The 21,007-nt window shown below is 40.2% G+C and overlaps 1 protein-coding gene across 1 annotated transcript in view; it reads left to right on the forward strand.

Moving 5' to 3' along the window:
* The window catches only part of ANK2 (ankyrin 2), a 216,415-nt gene that overhangs the window by 109,663 nt on the left and 85,745 nt on the right, over positions 1–21,007 (forward strand). The window contains exons 14-18 of the mRNA XM_058666952.1: positions 3,040–3,138; positions 5,939–6,136; positions 9,465–9,563; positions 10,052–10,150; positions 14,175–14,372. Of these exons, the coding sequence (XP_058522935.1) occupies positions 3,040–3,138; positions 5,939–6,136; positions 9,465–9,563; positions 10,052–10,150; positions 14,175–14,372 (693 nt within the window). The remainder of the gene's footprint in view (positions 1–3,039; positions 3,139–5,938; positions 6,137–9,464; positions 9,564–10,051; positions 10,151–14,174; positions 14,373–21,007) is intronic.

Consider the following 21,007-nt stretch of genomic DNA (forward strand, 5'->3'; position numbering starts at 1 on the left):
TTTTGATGGCTAAAGGGTATAATATCTTTGCAAAGAAGCAAAATATAAAAGCTATCTGTATATTTTCAATTAAAAACAAGTGAAATGTGAATCGAAGCAACAAAAACTTTTGCATCCTTTTTAGCATCTTAAAAACTCCCAAATCTGGTAATTGTATTAAACCTTAACTTCCAACTGTTGCTTATTCTAAATTTCTTCCTTTTATTTATTCATTTGTCAGTTACATTCTCTTATCCTCTAGCTCCCTCAAAAAATAATTGAGAAGCACTTGTCAATGTAATCCCATTCCCAACATGTTTCCTAATTATTTTTTTGCTTGTTCTCGATTTTTGTAAGATATGTCTTTCAGGGTGCACATACCTACCCAGAGATAGGACTGCCAGAAAAAATGCAGGTCCCTTTCATCCAATTGAATTTGAACTTCAAATAAATAATTATTTTTTTTAAAAGTATGTGTCATGCAATAATTGAAACATGCTAAAATAGCTGTTGGTTGTTTGTCTGGAATTAAAATGCAGCTGGCCATCTCCTATTTTTGTTTGATGAATCTGGCAATCCTACATTTAGAAGAATTTAACTTTCTCTAGTAGTGAGATGCCTGAAAACTTGCATACTCTCATACAGGAAGCCGTAGCTACTGGATCTAACAGTCTTTGCAAGTTGATGAAGAAGCTGTGTGATCACCAATTGCCTGCTTGCTGTGTCACAATTGGTCATGTGCTGACTCCAAAGCAACCTACCCCTAGAGCCTTTGTGTGTTGCCCGACATCATCCTGCATTTTTGAATGCAATGCTGTCTGCTGTGCTTTGATGCTTTCCAACCTGATGTGGCCAAGGTGGAGGTCAATTCAGCTGTCCTCAATCAGTTTCAACCAACTGAGCAAGGGGCATGAAATTCAGTAGCTGCTTTGGGCGCGAGCACACTCATTCTCTTGCCAGTCTTGTTTTGTCTGAAAATTCTCTCCAAGTATGAGGTGTATCAACAATTCAGTCATGTACAGGAAATGGTACTGAAAAACTTCTCCAAGAGCATTTATAAATGTGCTTTGAAATCTAGAAAGCTCAATTTCCATTTATTCCAGACCCATATTCCAAAGTATTCATTGTCATCCATGGAAAAAGAAAACCAAGCAATTTGAGAACTTAGAGGGGCCTGATAATAAAAAAGGGAAGTTATTGATGAAAACAATAGATACTTCCATTTCCTTATTTATATTAATGCTGATGTAAATGTAAAACGAAAAGGGCAGTTTGAATACAAGATTATTACACAAGGGTCATTAAACAATTACAGAAGAGCATTGTTACAATATGGAAAGACCATGTCTGTGTACCTAAGTAAGTTTCCTTTGAATATGAAGTTTAGTAGTCTAGGTACATATCCAAGCCATCTATTTCAATTGTGTGAAAACCATACCGTAACTTATTTTAGGTATAAAAGAAGAGTTATGCAGCTAGTAAGACTAATATTAAAAACATTTCTAGATTTTTGAAATCTTTATTGATAAAGACTGGCTTATAAAATAAACATGTACATCCAATGTAGTAGGAACTCCTGCCCCTCTTGGACTTAACTTTCACAAGGAAATTAATCTTTGCCTTTATTTAAATAAAAATTAATTAATAAGTTTGGTAACCTTTTACCACACCAGGAAATAAATATTGGAGTTATTCTTTTAAAACATGAGTTAGAAGACCTTAATCTCATTTCTTATAAAGCAACATAATCTACATACATTTACTTTATAAAAACTAAAATCTGTCCTCAAAGCCTAAGGCCTTTAGAGAATAGATAAATCATCAACAAAGAAAATTGGATCTCTAATTTAACACTTTTACAAAAAAATAATTTCACATGAATTTTTTGTCATTTCAAAGGGAATGGATCTGTCAATACTGAAATGAACTATAAATTATATACCAAACTTAAGTTCACCTGAAACTGTCTACATTTAGGCTTTACTCTGCAAGGAAGTGAAAAACATTCACTGACATCCGTAAGAAATATCCAATCCCACAGCCAACTTGAAGGTCAATTTAGTTTATTCAGAATGGTTTACTTTACTTGGCGGAAATCAACTTGGTTTTCTAAAGTAGTTGTGATGATTTAATCTGTAATTTTTACTCTAGTGTCTTATTCTAACCTTAAAATCCTTCACAATAGGAGCTTTTGTCTTCTTCAGAATTGCATATGATTTTAAAATACGCTGACGTTTAAAATCCTCTTCTCTTGAGGCAGTTACAACAGGCTTTCAATTGAGAACGTCTTTGATATCTAACCCTCACCTTTCATGCTGCAGCTTAAGCCCTCTTTCTGTTAAGTGCGCCGTACATTGATGTAGCAAAAAGATGCCTTGGGAATGATGTCGGTGCCCAGGGATGCTCCCCTCACCAGATGGCGCTGTTAACAGTTACTTAACTCATTTCTCAATGACTGTCTCCAGTAACTGCATATAATTTAGTATGCTCATTAATGTGAAGTAGGTGACCTCCTTTGCAAATCGAATTCTTATTTGATTAGTCATTGTCTAGTCTCATGACAAAAAAATCAGATGTAAAATGGTAGTTTATTTCAGACAACATTTTTGAATTTTGAGAAGAAATTATCTGTGGTACGTAATGTGGTATTTTGCCATGTATTGATTTGATCATCAGGCCTTAGACTTTCTCACCAAAAGGGGTCCAAATTGGGATCACATAGTTAAATGAAAGATTTTAGGATACAGGATAAGAGGATTTCACAACCAGAATCAGTCTAAGTTATGCAAAGTGCATTGCGAAGTCACACCTCAGGGTCTCCTGGATATTTGGGTAAGTTTAATGGTTTCCCCTGGATTGATCAAAATGAAACATATGTTTGTCTTATCTGTAAGAAGGATAAGATATAAAATTGTATTTAGCCATACTAAATAATTATGCCTTTTTGACTTCTTAAATCCTTGGATAGAATGCCAAATTTCTCAAAAAGGGACATCTGTGTTCTTTCTCGTCCAGAACAGTGGGTTTATTTATGATTGGACAATCTTTGTTTCTTGGCAGCGCGGGGAGACAGCATTGCACATGGCAGCCCGGGCAGGCCAGGTGGAAGTGGTCCGATGCCTACTGAGAAATGGTGCCCTTGTTGATGCCAGAGCCAGGGTAGGTGCTGGTTACTGGGGTTCTCCTCTAATGTAATGTATGAATTCCATCTCTAGGAGAAAGTAGGAGTCTTCAAGTCCTTGATGACAAATGCTATGGGACTATAAGTCATGTCAATTCAATAACAGATTTCCAGGCAATCAAACAGCCCTAGGTAAGTATAACAAGGACTTGGTTATTGCATATTCTGTTAGTAACTGACAGCAGAGGTTTCATGAAAGCTATGAATCTTTGTGTATTGCTCCCTTTGTAAAAGGAGTTAAGGCTCACCAAGTCTCCTTGGAACACAGTAAAATAGGAGATTGTGATGTTTCCATTGTAAAGCTCATGGACTACCTGGCACAGGGTTTTAGGGAGCCAGACTCCCCCCACACTTCTCATTGTTCACCTCTTCTCATAAGTCTTTGCTTCAGCATATTCCCAGGTCTCTGTGTTAACTTTGCCTTAGGACAGCAGATTCAGTTTCCTCAATTCAACTGGGAAACAGCTACTATAACCTGAAAAGGTCTTCTATCCTTGACAAAGTGGGAGATGTTCTCATAAAAATACACATGGTCTTTCCTTTCCCAGTTTGAGACACGACCACACCAAAAACTGAATTAAAGTGGGTATGACAACTGCTTCTTTTCTCAAACCAGTATCAGAGTTGGCCGTTGAAAAAACAGCAGATTAGAACACATTCTGTATTGGAGTACAGATTGGAGTCCCTGTTTCTCTGGACTTCCAACCCAGATTCCTGCTAAGGTATCCAGGAAGCAATGAATAAAGGACCAAGTGTCTGGATTCCTGCCACCTTCATGGAAGATCCCAGTGTTTTTGTTTCCTGGCTTTGACCTGCCTTGCCTTGGTTATTTCTAGATACTTAGGGAGTAAAACAGTGAATGAAATATTCCACCTTCCTCCCTGTATCTTCCTCATTCTCTGTCACTCTTCCCTTAAAATTAATTAATTAATTAATTAATTAATCTTTCCTAAAATTTGTGTTAAATGCCTCATGGTCTGAAACACAAGGAACAGTGCTTGAAAATTTACCTAAGCATAAGGCCACCCTCAGTGAATGATTTCCACTGCTTAGCCTTGGTTTCAAAGGATCATATTCACTATGACTCTCACAGTACTCATTGACCAACACATCCTAGAGTGTCACTTTCACCCACCTCTATCCAACTGCCAGGCACAGCTGGGGAAAGGAAATCCCACAACACAGATGTTCACGCCCTTGTCCTCCAGTTCCTTGATTTTTACCTTTTGCTTCTATTTTTGTAACTATTCATTTTCCCAATTCCTTTAATTTTTCTCTATCTTTCAGAGAAACTTTCATCTCCTAATCTGTTGCCAATCTTTTTTCATGTTAAGAATCACCTTGTTCTGTTAGTTTTCATGATCACTTTAGTCTATATTCATTTCTATAGAATATACAGGCAAAAAAAAGTATCTTTAAAACTCTGGGATGCAGCTTATCTTCCACCTGTAGCACCAGTATCCCAAAGGGGAAGCAGTTTGTGTCTTCGTTGCTTCACTTCCAATACAGCTACCTGTTTATGGCCTGTGAAAGTAGCAGAGGTTGGCTTGGATGCTTAGGTCCCTGTGGCCACGTTGAAAACCAGAAAGAAGCTCCTGGTCCAATAATTCATTGTATGCCTTTCTTTTAGGTTTCTTTTAAGGATAAGGTCATGCATGAAGGAAGTATATAGATTGCAATTTTTTAGATTGCAGATTTTTATACAACTCCAGTTCCACTACCAAAATAGAATACTATAATTTAGTAGTTACATCCCATCATCCTGAAATCATGCAAGGCCACTTAATCTCTTCCTTTGGTCCTGCTTTTTAACCTTTAAAGACTGCATTTATTTGGACAGATCTCTATTCTATCTTTTTTCCATTCATACTTAGCTCTGGAATCTGGCCTGGCTTTTTCTTCTTTATTGTGACGTGCCCTGGAAATATCATAAAGATGTAGCTCTTTCATATTTAAGGTTGCAGTCAACTTTCTTTTTACAAGACAATTGGTTTGGCCTGGTTTTCTTAATACTGAAAACATTATTCCCACCTACACATTGTAGTCAAGTGCTTTCTTGAGCCCTCTTGAACCTATCTGTCCTGTCCCTTTATACCCAGCTACATCCTCTGCCTGTTTTTAGATGAAATGTACTTGGCAAGTAGTTCACTCATTTGGTGCTTGCCAATGTTCTATTTCATCTTTGAAGTCCTGGATGCAAGTCCAAGGCCCATCTGCAATGTTTCCTGGACCAACATCTTTTTATGCCAGATTACAATATCTTCTTTATGCACCGCTTGTCCTCAGAAAAAAAAAATTTGAGCAGCTTTTGTATCCCTGGTTTGCTGATTAAAGTAAGAACAAAGATTTTCCAGCATCCCTCGTCTTTTTTTCTTGATACAGTTCCCAGAATAAACCCTGCCCCTATGTGAAAACTCTTGGATAAGAAGCTAGGTCTTGGAATTTCTGGACTAGTTTTTTCTTCTTAAAAATCCAGAGTGAGTTGTTACGTAAACATAGTGGAGAATGAGCCTTTGTGAGTTGTCAAATATTTGAGAGTACACAGAAAAATATCAAAATAATATCAAATTCATGGAAATGTATACTTTTCAAATGCTACGAGAGATTTTGTGATCAAATAGGTTACTTCTATAGCAAAACATACTAAGTAGGTCAGAGCAGCAATGGTTTCCTCTTGGTGTCAGATTACAGAAAGACATCAGGAAACTTCTAAGTGAAATATATTATTAGTGAAGTTTGGTCATCCTGGCACTAATTTTCACTTGACTTGAGTTGTAGGAGGAACAGACACCTTTGCATATTGCTTCCCGCCTGGGTAAGACAGAAATTGTCCAGTTGCTTCTACAACATATGGCTCATCCTGACGCAGCCACTACAAATGGGTACACACCGCTGCACATCTCTGCCAGAGAAGGCCAAGTTGATGTGGCATCAGTCCTCTTGGAGGCAGGAGCAGCTCACTCCTTGGCTACCAAGGTAAGGAGAACAGCTTCATGACTACATGGGCCAATGGGATTTCTGATTCAGAAGCCTTCTGCCCTCCAATGTTAGAAAGGGCTGATCTCCTTGAAAACTGACTCTTCCATTTTAGATTCATTTTCTAAGGGTTTAAAATGGGTTGTGAAGCTCCATAAAATATCAGTATGGAGGGCTGGATTCTATTCTAATTAATGCCACGATTGTTTTGTCATCTAAGTGTCTAATACATTCATCCATTGCTTAATGACAGGGACATGAACTAAGGAATTTATATTTTGGCAATTTTATGATTGTGCAGACATCATGGAGTATACTTATGCAAAGCAATGTGGCTACAGTGGCATTATGCCGAACAATCTTTTAGGACCACCAACATGTAGGCAATCCATTGTTGACCAATTTGTAATTATATGATGTACAACTAACACGACTTCCAGAAAGCAAGTACTGCTTTTTATTCCTTTACAAAATAGAAAATATATTAATAAAAGGAAAAAAAATAAGATTCCCAAATACTGGATATTGAACTGGTATTACTAATGAGGAAGAAAACAGCACATTAAGTGACAGTACAGTACTTTTGAGAGTTGTGGTACTAAATAGGAATTCACTAAATGTCATTTTACTAATCATAGAGTCAGCCGCTACTTCTTGGATCTCACATTCCCATTTCAGTCTTCATTCTCCCCTGTACCAACTACGCTCTGCCAAAATATTTACAATGTCCAATGAGAGTTCAGTTGGAAAATCATAGCCTTATTAGTTATTGACTTCAAGCAAAAAATATACACCAGCATGAATTTCACTGATTTTCAAGCTTCATAATAGGGAAAGGTCATTTTTGTTTCACATTTTATTTGAAATTCATTATTTTCAGATGGCTTAGACTAAAACATGAAAACACTCAGCTGATGAAGCAAAAAGAATGGAGCTAGTGCAGAAGAGCAGAAAAAGACAAGTGAAAGTCATGAAGAAGTGAATTTGTCACTAGACAAAATGCTTCCTTCAAAGAATGATTCGGGGGAACAAAAAGGCCATATGACTCGTTCCTAGAATTATTCGGTGTAAATACTTCCTCCTGGGAGAAGGTGCGCCTAAACGTGAACTGAGGCCGTGACACGGCCTGTGCTCTCCTGGACGAAGGAAGAGTCCAGTAACTGTTAAGGCTTATTTGGTTGTCTGTGGCTGTGAAACAGTTGTTTTGATATCAGAAATTGATCAGTATACCAATTCTGAAATCAGAATTTAAAATTCTTTCTTTAAAAAAATAAACTTAATAACAAATATAATGATAGAAAGTATAACCTGAAAGAGACTTGATTTTTTTACCAGATCAAAGTATGACAAATAAAATATAATATATACAAACATAGAAACAAGAAATAAAGTATAACCTCTTGCTTTTCAAAGATTTTTGGGATTTAGAGACTAAATCTAGGGGCCAGCACTGCGGCATTGTGGGTTAAGCCATCACCTGCCATACCAGCGTCCCATATGGGTATCAGTTGGAGTCCTCTACTTGCAATCCAGCTCCCTGTTAATGTACCCGAAAAAGCACCAGAAAATGGCCCAAATACTTGGGCTCCTCCCTGGATGAAACTGTTGGCTCCTGACCTCAGTCTGGCCTATTCCTGGCCATTATAGCCATTTGGGAAATGAACCGATATACAAAAGAGCTTTCTCTGGCTTTCCTTCTGTATTTCTGTATTTTAAATGAATGTTTTTTAAAAAAAACTTTACAAAAACAAAACTATATCTAAATTCAAAGTGGAGTAGGACAGTAGAATGGAAGAAACTATTGAACAGAGTCACTAACAGTACAAGTTTAGTAGAGCTCAGTAGTAGCTGACTCTACATTACAACTACTTAGTGTTTATAAATAACAGCGGGCAAATGCAGTCCTGATGAGATTAACACGGGAGCAAGAGAGAGGCAAGTGTGACTTGAAAGATGATTTCCAACCTTGATTTTTGTGATCCCACACTAAATATTTAATGTAGAGTTTCCAAGTTTACAAAAGTTCGAATCACTATTTCAGTAGGGCTGTAACGATAAAAAGGTTTTTCTTTTCCTCTTCACCATCTGATTTGTCTCAAACAGTTCCATTGTTCCCAAGTGTTACCCTAGTCATTGCGTGCTTTGAGTGTAGCGAAGGGAGTTTAAACGAAAGGATGAAATACTTCCTACATTTGTTCCACACTTGGAAAAAGCCAGGATTCACTCTCTTCCAATAACTTATTAGGACCAAATGTTTTTAAAAGGAGCAAAAGGGAGGGGGGAGTCATCTTCATTAAAAATATTTTGGTGACTCTGTGCAAAGGACAACGTTGCATCATTGCAACTTGGAGGATGTTCTCTATTCCCCTTCAAGGCTGAAATGACCCAAGGACAAGCACTCTCAAGCCAGGCATACTTGCTGTGTGCGTTTTACAGGTCTTGGTCACTGTCAGCATTGTTTCACTCCCACTATGGTGCCAGGAGAACATGTGGTTAAGCTGTCTGGCCAAAAGGATGGATTTGAGATTACAGTGTAGGAACTGTGCCATCCTCAAGATTTTGAATCCAGGGAGTCATCTGTTTTTAAAAGACACTGCTAATTACAGAACACAGCTATCATCCAGGCACACAAGACACTGAATGTCTAGGTACAAATATGAAGGAGAACAGTCTTTAAAAAACAAACTTTAAAGTTTTGGTCTGTTTAAAAGTCTGGTGTTAATCAGCCCACCATCGTGCCAGAAATGGAGTGTATTACCCAAAAGGAATCTTTTGGTACTCTCCTGGGGGTTGGGACAGCACTCCAGATGGGAGGTTGCTTTGAGACTGTGAGCCTTTTTTGTGCTGTAGACCATTTATCCTGCTCTTGTTGCAGGAAATAATCGGTCCGCTGATTCACAGAAAATTACTTTTTCCATTGGTGTCAAAATAACCTAAAAATTAAATGAAGAGGTTTGGATTCCAGGTGTTACAAAAAGTATTGGGGGTACTTGGGGGGACGAATGTTGGGAAGATGGCACCTGTTGTCTCAATCCCAGTAATTTTAGAAGAACCTCCCCCCCCCACACACACACACACTCTCAAAAGCTGGGGCTGGTTTACTCATGTTATAAAGTCAAATTTCAATTCCTCGACACAATTTCTGTTGTTCAGTCCACCAAGCTAAATTTCAATGTTAAATTCCATACCTTACCCTGGTCCTTACTTATGGCTAACACATTTTATGCTACCAATAATTTCTGCAGATGTAGATGAGTCTAGTTAGCTTAAGACGTTAACAAATTAGACAGATTTCGTTATAAACATTTCTGGTTTTTTCACATTGCAGAAAGGCTTTACTCCCCTTCATGTAGCAGCCAAGTATGGAAGCCTGGATGTGGCAAAACTTCTCTTGCAACGCCGCGCCGCCGCAGACTCTGCAGGAAAGGTCAGTGTTCTCAATGGTGTGTTTTTAATTAAAGAACTAAATTACCCTGAGAGATTTGTAGATGTGAGAGGAACAAGCAGACATGAGATGAAGCGATGCCAAGCAGATATGCAGGGACTCTGCCCATCACTTTTGAGCGCACACTGGTTCAGGCTGTCCTGTTAGTGTGATTGTCACGACGGGGCTCAGAACGTCTCTGTGTAAAGATCCATGCACTGTTCATGCAGTAATTCTTACATAGTACTTTTACCTTTATTTGCTACGACCGTGAAGATATTCTTTGCTATCTGTAACCTCCACCAATACTTTTCCATTTTAGCTACATTGTTAATATTAAAATTATTAGAAATTTGTTTTCTTTTTATTTCTATCGGCTTTATTAATTAATTAACATAGAATTAATCTTTGTCAGTTTCCATCCATCCCGACAGCTTTAGGGTAGCTAACGCTAATTTATTAATGCTGAAACGTAAACACACCCTTTACAGAATGGCCTTACCCCACTCCATGTTGCTGCTCATTATGACAACCAGAAGGTGGCGCTGCTGTTACTGGAGAAGGGTGCTTCCCCTCATGCCACTGCCAAGGTGAGGACACAGAAAAGGATGTGTGTAAGGTGTATCTGTGATCTGGAAGCGTATGGACACTGATTTGGAAACACATGCTACGGTAAAACTGCAACTCGTCCTAATAATAGCTTTGAGCACTGACATGAAAAATTTCTAACAATTGCGTCTACGAAACCTTTTAGATTTGCAAGGGGTTAATAAATACTAAGGGGCATATGTCTATAAACTGGTAGACATGAATCTTACTGCCAAGACTAAGGCTTTTGGTCTCTAAGGCTTTCGGGACTTATGCCTGTGGACAGGACATTTGCCACCATTTAAATTGCCCTTGTATTACTCTGAAAATACACATGAATGTGACATAAAGCATAAAGTCATCATTGTATATATCATTTATTGATTCAGGAAACATACATTTTGAGACTGTATCAGGGTTTATTTTCAAAAGGGAAAAGGATTGGGCCCGCCATGGTAGACTAGCAGCTAAAGACCTCGCCTTGCATGAGCCAGGATCCAATGTGGGTGCCAGTTCTAATCCCAGTCAAGGATGGCCCAAAGGAATCCTCACCCATGTGGGAGGCCCAGAAGAGGCAATGGGCTCCTGGCTTCGAATCGGCTCAGCTGCAGTCACAGTGGGCGCTTGGGGAGTGAATTGTTGGACAGAAAATCTTCCTTGTTGTCTCTCCTCCTCTCCATAGATCTGATTTTCTTTTTTTTTTTTTTAAAGATTTATTTATTTTTATTACAAATTCAGATCTACAGAGAGGAGGAGAGACACAGAGGCAGATCTTCCGTCCGATGATTCACTCCCCAAGTGAGCGCAGCAGCCGGTTCTGTGCCGATCCGAAGCCAGGAACCAGGAACTTCTTCCAGGTCTCCCACATGGGTGCAGGATCCCAAAGCTTTGGGGCGTCCTCGTCTGCTTTCCCAGGCCACAAGCAGGGAGCTGGATGGGAAGTGGAGCGCCAGGATTAGAACCGGCGCCCGTATGGGATCCCGGAGCGTTCAAGGCGAGGACTTTAGCCACTAGGCCACGCCTCCGGGCCCAGATCTGATTTTCAAATGAAATAAATCTTAAAAAAAAAAAAAGAAAAAGGACTGTTATGGGAAAATACTCATGCTATAGCATGTGTGTGCCATACACTGTGCCAATCATTCTGCATACCACACCTCATTTCATAATAATCCAAGAGATTAGTATTATAATGGTCTCCATCTTTCATATAAAAAAGCTGGTTTAAACAGGTTAGTTTTTTCAAAGTCATGTGATTTCTATTTGACCTCCAAGTGCTCTTTAACTACTAGATTCATTATGTTGCAAAGCAAAAAAGAGATTTCATCCACTTCTATTGTGTGTTAGAATTAAAGATAATACCTGTTTTCCATGAACTTTTTGAAGCTTTTTCCTAAGCTTTTATGCATTATACATATAATAAGTTGATACATAATTTTATAATAAAATGATATATGTAAGTGTATACTATCCAGGATTTTATTCTGTATATATATTACATGTAATGATATAAGTAATATAACACATGTGTCTATTCATATACATGCCTTTTCATTCCACTAAGTAACTTATAATCAACTAACTTCCTGAACTTTCAAAACGTGGTCAAATTTTTATAATTATGCATATAGTTCTTATTCCTTTACATACTTTCTCAATAATTTCATCAAGTGTGCATATTTTTTGGTTTTCTTCACATTGTAAACTGCTTGAGGATAATCATATGTCACTCACTTGCATACTGTTGAAACCCCATGAGAGTATTTTTGCGAGTTCTCAGCAAATTTGCATGAAAGGGTGAATACTGAGCACTATTTCAGTGTGGTAAGAGCACATCTCACGCAGCACAGTGGTAGTTTTCTTTTGTATTTATCCATGCATTTGCAGCATGGTCATGAAAACGAAAGACTATTTCCACACCACTAGTGACCTTTCGCTATGTGAAGAGATAGGATTACATAACTTGATAAGAGGGAAAACTAAAACAAGTATTCTAGAACTCTCATACTACCAATACAAGAATAGATTATTAAATACTCTGTAGGGTTTTCCTAAAGAAATCATGGCAGTCTGCATCTCTGGCCTCTGTCATGTATGGCTTCTACTCAGATATGCATACTGAGTCTGGAAAGTAGGGTAAACTGACCCCTCTACTCCTGAGGCCACAGTGGGCCAGGTGCTCTGGCAAGCTCCCCCTGGTGTTTGCTATTCCCTGGCTCCCCTTGCCGGTAAGCAGTGGTTCTTCAGTTCTTTGGCCTCTGCAAGCAAGTTGGTGTGACTCCCACCAGCCTCTCCATTCTGAACTCTCTACTCACCGTTCCTGCTCCCTCCAGCACACACACCCCTTGGCTCCTGAGGCTCCTTGCTTACTCCTAACACAATCCCAAAACTCACTCTTCATGGAGAGGGTGTCAGCTACTGATTACAAAGGTTTGTACTCTCTGTGAGATGGGAGGCTCTTCAGATCTGTCTCCCAAGCAAAAAAAAAGTCCTCTTCCTTTGCCAAAATTGACTCCCCCAATTGATGATGTCGGGTTGTTGTGCTTCCCCCATCTGTCTTGATGTAAATCTTGCTAGGCTAATGCCATGACTCTTTAGTTGGAGTGTATACTGCAGAAATAAGGGAAACTGGGAACAAAACATCAAAAAGGAAATGCCTAAATATGTCAAGTCTGCAAAAATCCATTTGCCGTTTTATTCAGTAGAGCCCACGGACCCAAGTGCAACATTCAGAAGCAGCTGCATTATCTGGGATTATGATTAGATCCAGAAAACTTTCGCAAGGAGTGTTCCTAGTAGAAATATTATTTGTCGAAAGTCAAAGATGCCTGTTTTCGCTTAGAGAGATGGGACAGAATAGGAAATGGACCAAAATTTGATGGTGTCTTAAGACTTAAGACATGGCATGGCCTAAAAATACCTCTTATTTTTGTCTCAGAAGAAGTAGTGTACCATTATTCTGTGTTACCCTTCATCATGTCACAGCTAATGGCATACTCTCTGTTTTTCATTTCTATCACACATTCATCATGAAAAATTCTATCAGATGAAATAAAGGAAAGAAAAAAACATGTTACAGTCTGACATACAGTCAAGTGCTTTTTGTTTGTGTTTTAATTAAGTGTAAGATTTCAAGTTTGACTCTTGTAAGTCAAATATGAATTATCTTGGTCTATTCCACAAAACCCCCTGGTAAAACTAGTAGTCTCGTGTTTCTACATTTGAGGTAACAGGCTTTGACCAAAATGTGAGATCTAGAATTTGAACAGACCACAGGATTAATAGAAGTCCATTTTGTTGTTTACTGCCTCTTCCATTTTCATGCAACCTCTTAAAGACAGGGATCACGTCATGTTCACTATTCATATTTCTACACCCAGAACACTGTCTGGCTTATGCTAAACACCCAGTAATATTTGCTGAATGGATAAAAAATTAGTGCCTATTCAGTAACACATTGGTAGAACTGCTGTAACTTGATCATAGAAGTAATAATCACTTAATTCTTACTGCTAAAATCACAGTTGAAATGTGGCTTTCATTTATGGGTAATGCAATTCAAAAGCAGTACTGACACCTAGAATCAGTTCAGAACAAAGTACCCTTCACAGAAGAGGTCAAGAAACCATGTTTCTTCAGCTTTAGATGAAGGAAGGAGGAAGGTTAGCTTGGAAAAGAGAATTCTAAAACAAAACATGAAAATCACCCCCAGATATTTGAAGGAAGATTACATGGAAGAGGAACCAAACTTATTTTATATTGCTCTTTAGGAAAAAATCGATGTTGTAAGGAGGGAATTTTCAGCTTTAGGACTTTTGTGTCTGTCTTTCTCACAGTAACTGGGGTGTCTTGTAACTTTGGTTGCAAAGATTTGGATATTTTTGGGTGGTATCATTATGATAAGTAAGAACATGGATTCACTATAAACTCACTTAACTTTTCTGCTGACTAGAGAGAGACTCTTGTTTTCTTCTAAAAAGATACTAGAACAATTGTTAAACTTATTACATGTGTGTGGTTTTTTTTTAGAATGGCTATACTCCTTTACATATTGCTGCCAAGAAGAATCAAATGCAAATAGCGTCCACACTCCTGAACTATGGAGCAGAGACTAACATTGTGACAAAGCAAGGAGTCACTCCACTCCACCTGGCCTCGCAGGAGGGGCACACAGATATGGTCACCTTGCTTCTGAATAAGGGAGCCAATATTCATATGTCAACCAAGGTATCCTACTCTTGCTTGTTGCTTGCATCAGGAGTCTTTTGGGTGAATGTAAACAGGCGCCAATCAGAGATAACTTAGAACGAAGAGGGAGATGTGCCAGAGGGAAGCAGGGAGATCTTATGGACCCCAGCGAGGAGGGAGTCAAACTTTATGGACCCTACAAAGCCATAAGGAAGCAAGCGAGGGTCTGCAGAGTGAATGTTTTATCACATTTTTGCATAAAGTGTTTGGCCACACTTTTGTGAATTAATTTTTCTCTACAAGTCATTTCATTCATCTTGTTCTGTAATCTGCTTTCTCTGCTTCTTTGTGGTGACACAAGGGCTTACCCCTTAGCTTTACTGCAGACCATCCACAGTTCAAGCAATAAGCCCAGACTGCTCTCGTATCTGCTAGGCCTACTTCCAAGTTCCAGCTAAAAAAAGAGAGAGGAAGAGAGATCGGCAGAGAGGTAGAATGATGACGGTTCTGTCTGGGATTTGACCCAAACAAGTACATTCAAGGTGCCTGGTTCAAGTCCACAACTCCATCATAATCTAGTTCTGAAATATCAGAAATGCCTTGGGTAGGATTCAGGAAATTCAGAAAAAATACTAATGCTTTTAAGGCAATTTCAGCTTAGCTTGAGTGGTGGTCAGAAAGTCAGGGTTTTCATGAATCACTTTAATCATTTCAATCTTTCTGCAGAAGAGATCTTTTTTTAGTTTACAGTGCTAGTTTGAATAGAAGGATAATAGAAGGTGGAAGGGCAGATATTATTCAAATTCAGAGTAGTACAATTTATAAGTACATGTTTATCCACATCAATCTATCTATATATCCCCAAATTAATCTGTTTTATACTTATATTCACGTATATTCATATATACTCCACAGAGGTGAAGATTCTAAGAAACTATGGGCACTGAAATCAGGCTATTCAGAAGGTCATTATATTAATTGAGGATATTCTGACCATGAAACATAGAATATTTTATGTAATATTTGTATGTTGATGAGGTTTGAGTTTACTGTGCATTAAAAATTACAAATCTTCATTTGAAAATTTGCAAAAAAAAAAGCCCAATACATATGGGGGTAGGAGTAAAATTCTAGATAATTCCTGTAATTCACCAAGTGGTCCTTCTGATAAGGAGATTTTTTAAATTTTATTTTTGATGATGTTTACATAGTTAATCAGGGTGGGAACGGTCCAGGATCAGGGGAAAGCGGACAAAACCATTGTTTTCGCATTTTCTTTTTCTTGTTTCTTTGTCTGGAGAGGAGAGGATACAATGGGAGAGGCCACGCCCAACTCTCCTAGTAACCAGTGTCATTCCCGGGTCCCTGTGGTGGAGCATGTTCTGAGGGTTTCATTCAGGTGGTTTCGATAGTTCTGAGATGCAATTGATATCACAGCTCAAAGGATGAGGAAATCTCTCCAAAGTCAAATGACTGATAGAGTTCACCTCAGAGTCTCCATTTGCCCAGAAGTTTGCTCTCAAGTTTCACTGGGGTAGTTGATCAATTTGTTCTGCCCTCTTTCCTCTGCAAACCAATAGTTGCCCCAGCCCAGCACAACCCTGCCCACCACACGCTTGGCCCTCATGTACACCAGGGGGAGCTGAAGCCCAGTCAGAGTGACCTCCAATAACCCTCACTGGACCGGCCCCCAGTTCTGGTTCCTGTGCCTGCCAACATGTGTTGTGAACTGGTCTGGTCTGTCCCACATCCCAGTCAGCTTTTGTACACATCATTGGACATTGAAGCCTAACTCAAACCAACCAACTCCACCCTCTAGCCCACACTCATGCCAGCGGGTGCCGCCTCCTGTCCAGCCAGGCCTGCCCACAGTCCTGGTTCTCACGCTCACCAGTGGAAGCTGCAGCCCACCAGAGAGGTACTCACATACTCCCAAAATGGGCTCACTTCTGCCCTGGATCTTGCACACTCCAGTTGGTTCTGCACTCTAGTTTGATAGGACTTGACCCCAGTTCCAGCACTTGCCTGCTGATACTGCAGCAAAGCCCAGCCATCTTGCCCTTACTCCTGTACTAGCGGATGCAATCAGTTAGCCAAGCCTGGCTCTCCTAATCCAGTTCACATGTAAACCAACAGGTCTTGTAGCCTTGCCCAACCTGATCTCAGTGTTCACACTCACCAGCTGGAGCAGTGGTCCAACAGGGGAGTTCCACTACTCTACTAGGTTCTCACACCTCCCCCAGTCTCATGTGTGCAGGTGGGTGTGGTGGCTCAGTCTGGCATGGTCTGTCTCACCTCAGCTTTTGCTGGTGGGTGCTGTAGCCTGGCCTGGACTGGTCTGCCCATGTTCCAGCTTGTGCTGGTGGGTGCTGCCACCCAACCTGGCACAGTCAATCCCCTGTTGCAGCCCTAGTGTGAACTGGCTGGTGATGCGGCTAGACACAGCCTGTCCTTCACCCCATCCTGGTTCTCAGATCTGCCAGTGGGTGTTAAGAAATGGCGCAGCCTGGCTCACCCCCAGACCTGACCCATACCTATGCTGGTAGCTATTGTAACCTGGTCAGGGCTGGGCTGCTCCCTTCCTTGGATCTTGTACTCACCTGCAAGGGCTGCACCCAGATAAAAGAGTTCCCCAAGCTCCTTGTTGGGTCTCCTCCCAGTGGCAGATCTTGTGTATACTGGTGGGTCCTTGGCCTGAGTCAACTTAGTCAACCTCCTGTCCTGTCAGGAACAGTAGATTTGCCTAACTGGTTCTTACCCATTCTTGTTCTTACTGTTGGGTATTACAGCCTAGCCACACCTAGTCCACTCCCTGACACAGCTCTCATGTGACCTAGCCCAGCCTGTTCTAAACCCTCTCTGGCTCTCATGAGCACCAGAAGATGCTGGAGTCTTGCCAAGCCCGGCGCACCCCATACCCAGTTCATACCCATGCCATCGGACACTGCAGCCTTGTCTAGCCCAGACCGTCACATCCATTCCAGCTCTCGCATTTACCAGTGGGAACCATAACCCAGCCGGGCTTACCCTTAGCTCCCCAGCCAGGCCTGCTCTTGGCCACAGATTTTGCATGTGCCAGTGGTTGCTCTGACTCAGCTTGGCTTAGCCCATCCCTTCTCTTGACCTTTGTCATCGGATGCTGCAGCCTGGACTGACCCAGCCTGCACTCAGTCCCAACTCTTGCTGGTGAGTGCTATAGCCTGGCCCTGCCCAGTCTGTTCCCATCTCAGACTCATGGAAATCAATAGATGTGATAACCTAGCACGCCCCTCATCCCAGCCTGGCTTCTGCATTTGTCAATGGGCTTAGGTTGACCTGGCCCTGTCTGGTTCACCCCCTTCCAAAACCAACCCTCACATTTACCAATAGGTGGAGCTACCCTAACAGATCTAACCACCACTCAGGCCTACCACATGCTCACCACCAAGTGCTATGGCCCACCAGGGGAGTTTTCCAAGTTCCCCCACCAGGTCCACTCCCAGACTCAGATCTCATACGTGCCAGCAGGTGCTAGATCCTTACTAGCAACATACTACCCTCTCTGTCCCAGCCTATGTATCAGTGGTAAATGCTGTGGCCTGACCCACCCCACACTGTATTCTTGGGTGTGTTTGTGAGTGCTGCAGCCTGAGTCAACCCAGCCAATACCCAGCCTCAGTACCCATGAGTGTCGGAGGTTCCGTGATCATGCCTAGCTCAGCGTGTCACCACCCCCAGCTCCAAAGAAAACCAGCTGAAATTACAAATCACGGGGGTAGGCCCACACACCCCCAATAGAATCTGCCCCTAGATTCAGTTCTCTTGCATGCTGGTTAGTACCATAGTCCTGCTTAACATTTCCTGTACCTGCTATGGCTCTCACTTATGGGTACTGTGATCTAGCCCTGCCAGGTAGGCCCCCAGCCCAAACTTCAGTGTGCAATAGTGAGTGGTATTCGGCATTAGTCAGTCTTAACTATCCCAGTTCTTATCTCCCACAAGGGCTGGTGATTCTGTCTGACCTTTAAAAGTTCTCGTATTCTCCCCTCAAATTGAAACACTGGGTGACCCAGGGTTCCACTGCCTGGGGTCCCACCACCAGGATGAACCAGCCCACCTGGCCCTCAACCCAGGGCCGCATAGGCCTCTAACTTGAGCCCAGTTGCCTGGGAGCCAGCCCTCAGGGGATGCCATCTCTTCAGGATTTTTTTTTTTATGATACAATTTCATAGGCTTTGGGATTTCCCTTACCCCATCCCCAAATTTCCTTCCCCCTATTGATTTTTGCCTATATTATTTTAATAGTATAGCCCTTCATAAGTAGTCATAAGTCCATCATTCTGCTTTTTAACTGTTCTTGAAATTGCAGTAATGGACAATGGCAGAGAGTCCATCATCCTGTTGTCAAGATATATGTTAACAGTTTCATTGGGAGTCCGTCTTTGATTTGGAAGTGATTTAGCAAAATAATGAATGAACATCTGGAATTAGTTCAGTATGTCCTTTTAATAGCATTTTTCCAGATCAGTCATTCCTTGAGGGTATTTTAACAGCTAGTTGGCAAAGTTTTAATGGACATTTTTAAGTTGCACACTCAGCAATGGAAAATAATACTGATTTGAATCACAAAGTAATGTTATCTTAAAAATAAATATTTCAGGATTTTACTTTGGTGACAAAGGTTTGGTGTGTTTGTCACTGGAATGAAACTTTAATAAATGTTCTCAAATGTACCTAACTAACAATATAATATGTATAAAATCTATAAATGTAAAAATATAATCATGCTTTTGGTTTGGCATTTTAATAATAATGTAAATGTAGAAAAACTTTCTAAGTATGTAACAAAAGTGGCAATACATTTTTTCCTTGCTTTTGCAGGGACAAAGAGAATTTTTCTATTTGGGATCAACTTAAAACAGTAATTTCATACTCTCCAATGATTATTCCTCAATAATACCATTAATATAGGAGTTATATTGATTTCTTCTTAAAGCTTTATTTATTTGAACATCAGAGTTACAGGGAGAGAGAAAGACATCTTCCATCTGTTAGTTCATTCCTCCAAATGGCTACGAAGTCTAGAGCTAAACCAAGTCAAATGCAGGAGCCAGGAGTTGTATGCAGTCTCCTGAATGAGAGACAGAAGCCAGACACATGGGCCACTTTCTGGCTCTTTCCTAGAAGCTAGTTGGAAATGGAGCATCTAGTACTTCAACTGGGACACTTATAGAATGCCAGCCTTGCAGGTGATGACTTTACCTGCTATATGACAATGCCAGCCCCTATATTATTTTCTTCATCTAGTAACAGTATAATGACATAAAACCGCAGAGTCCACCAGTGTAGCTTAGGACATAAACTCAAAATTTGAAGAACAAAAAACTCTTCAATATCTTCCATTTCCTAAATTTATGAAAAATTGTTTGCACAATTTGGTGTGGATGTAAGTGAATCGTAATAAGCTACAGTGACTTTTTGTTTTAGGTGTTACTTTGTAATGCTATTTTTTTCATTTAAAAAGATTTATTCATTTATTTGAAAGGTAGAGTTACAGAAAGAGAGGGAAGAGACATAATTTTCCCATCCACTGGTTCACTACCCAAATGGCCACAACAGCAAGGGTTGGGGCAGGCTGCTGTCTGGAGCCAGGAGTTTCTTTCAGAATAGGCACTTGGGAGGAAGGGGTTCAAGCACTTGGACTATCATCTACTGCCTTCCTAGCACATTAACAGGGAGCTAGATTGAAAGTGGAACATCCAGAACATTAACTGCCACCTGTATTGGATGCTGGCATGTAATGCTATTTTTATACATTATGAAATATGAGTGTCTTCTAAAAGTTAACATGGCAATGGAGTTAAAGGATGAATATTTTAAGTTTTTTGAGATCCATAATTTTTCCATAATATGTGTTTTCCAAATTCTTTTTGAAGGCCCCCTTGTAGACCAGAAAATAGCATATATGCATATATATATAAGCATATATATATGCATATATATATGAATTGACATTAAGGTTGTTGTTGAGATATTTCCTGACCAGTTAATATTTCTAAAATGTATTTTATTTATTTACTTGAAAGGCAAAGTTACTTAGAGGGGGCAAGAAAGAGAAAAAGAGAAGAGAGCAAGAGATCAGCCTCTGATTCACTCCCCACATGGTCGAAATGGCCAGGGCTGGGCCAGGCTGAAGCCAGGAGCCTGAAATTCTATGCTAGTTTCCATGTGGGTGTCAGGAGCACAGAAACTTTGGCCCTCATCTGCTGCTTTTGCAGACACATTAGCAGAAAGCTGGACTAGAAACAGCAACAGGGACATGAATTGGCACTCATATGGGATGTTATTGTCACTGGCAGTGCCTTAGCTTGCTTTGCCACAATACTGGCCCCAGTTCACTTCACTTAATGACCAGTCAATATTACCTTAAAAAAAGTCAACTATCTTTGTAAGGAGGAATACTTTAATGCTTGCTATTTTAGTATGGGAAAAAAATCAACAAGGAGAGTCTTCTATTTTGTCCAAATATTCCGATGTTCCATTATGCAGATTTAATTTTAGGATCAAACATTTATTTAGAAGTAGTGCACTATCAAACAATATTTATTTAGAAGTGGCACACTTTCAATGCAAAGAGGTCTACTTTCTGTTTCACTGAGCTCAGTCAGAGCCCTAAAAGCTGAAAAACTGCAGGC

Source organism: Ochotona princeps, chromosome 7, assembly GCF_030435755.1.
Source record: "Ochotona princeps isolate mOchPri1 chromosome 7, mOchPri1.hap1, whole genome shotgun sequence".
NCBI lineage: Eukaryota > Metazoa > Chordata > Mammalia > Lagomorpha > Ochotonidae > Ochotona > Ochotona princeps.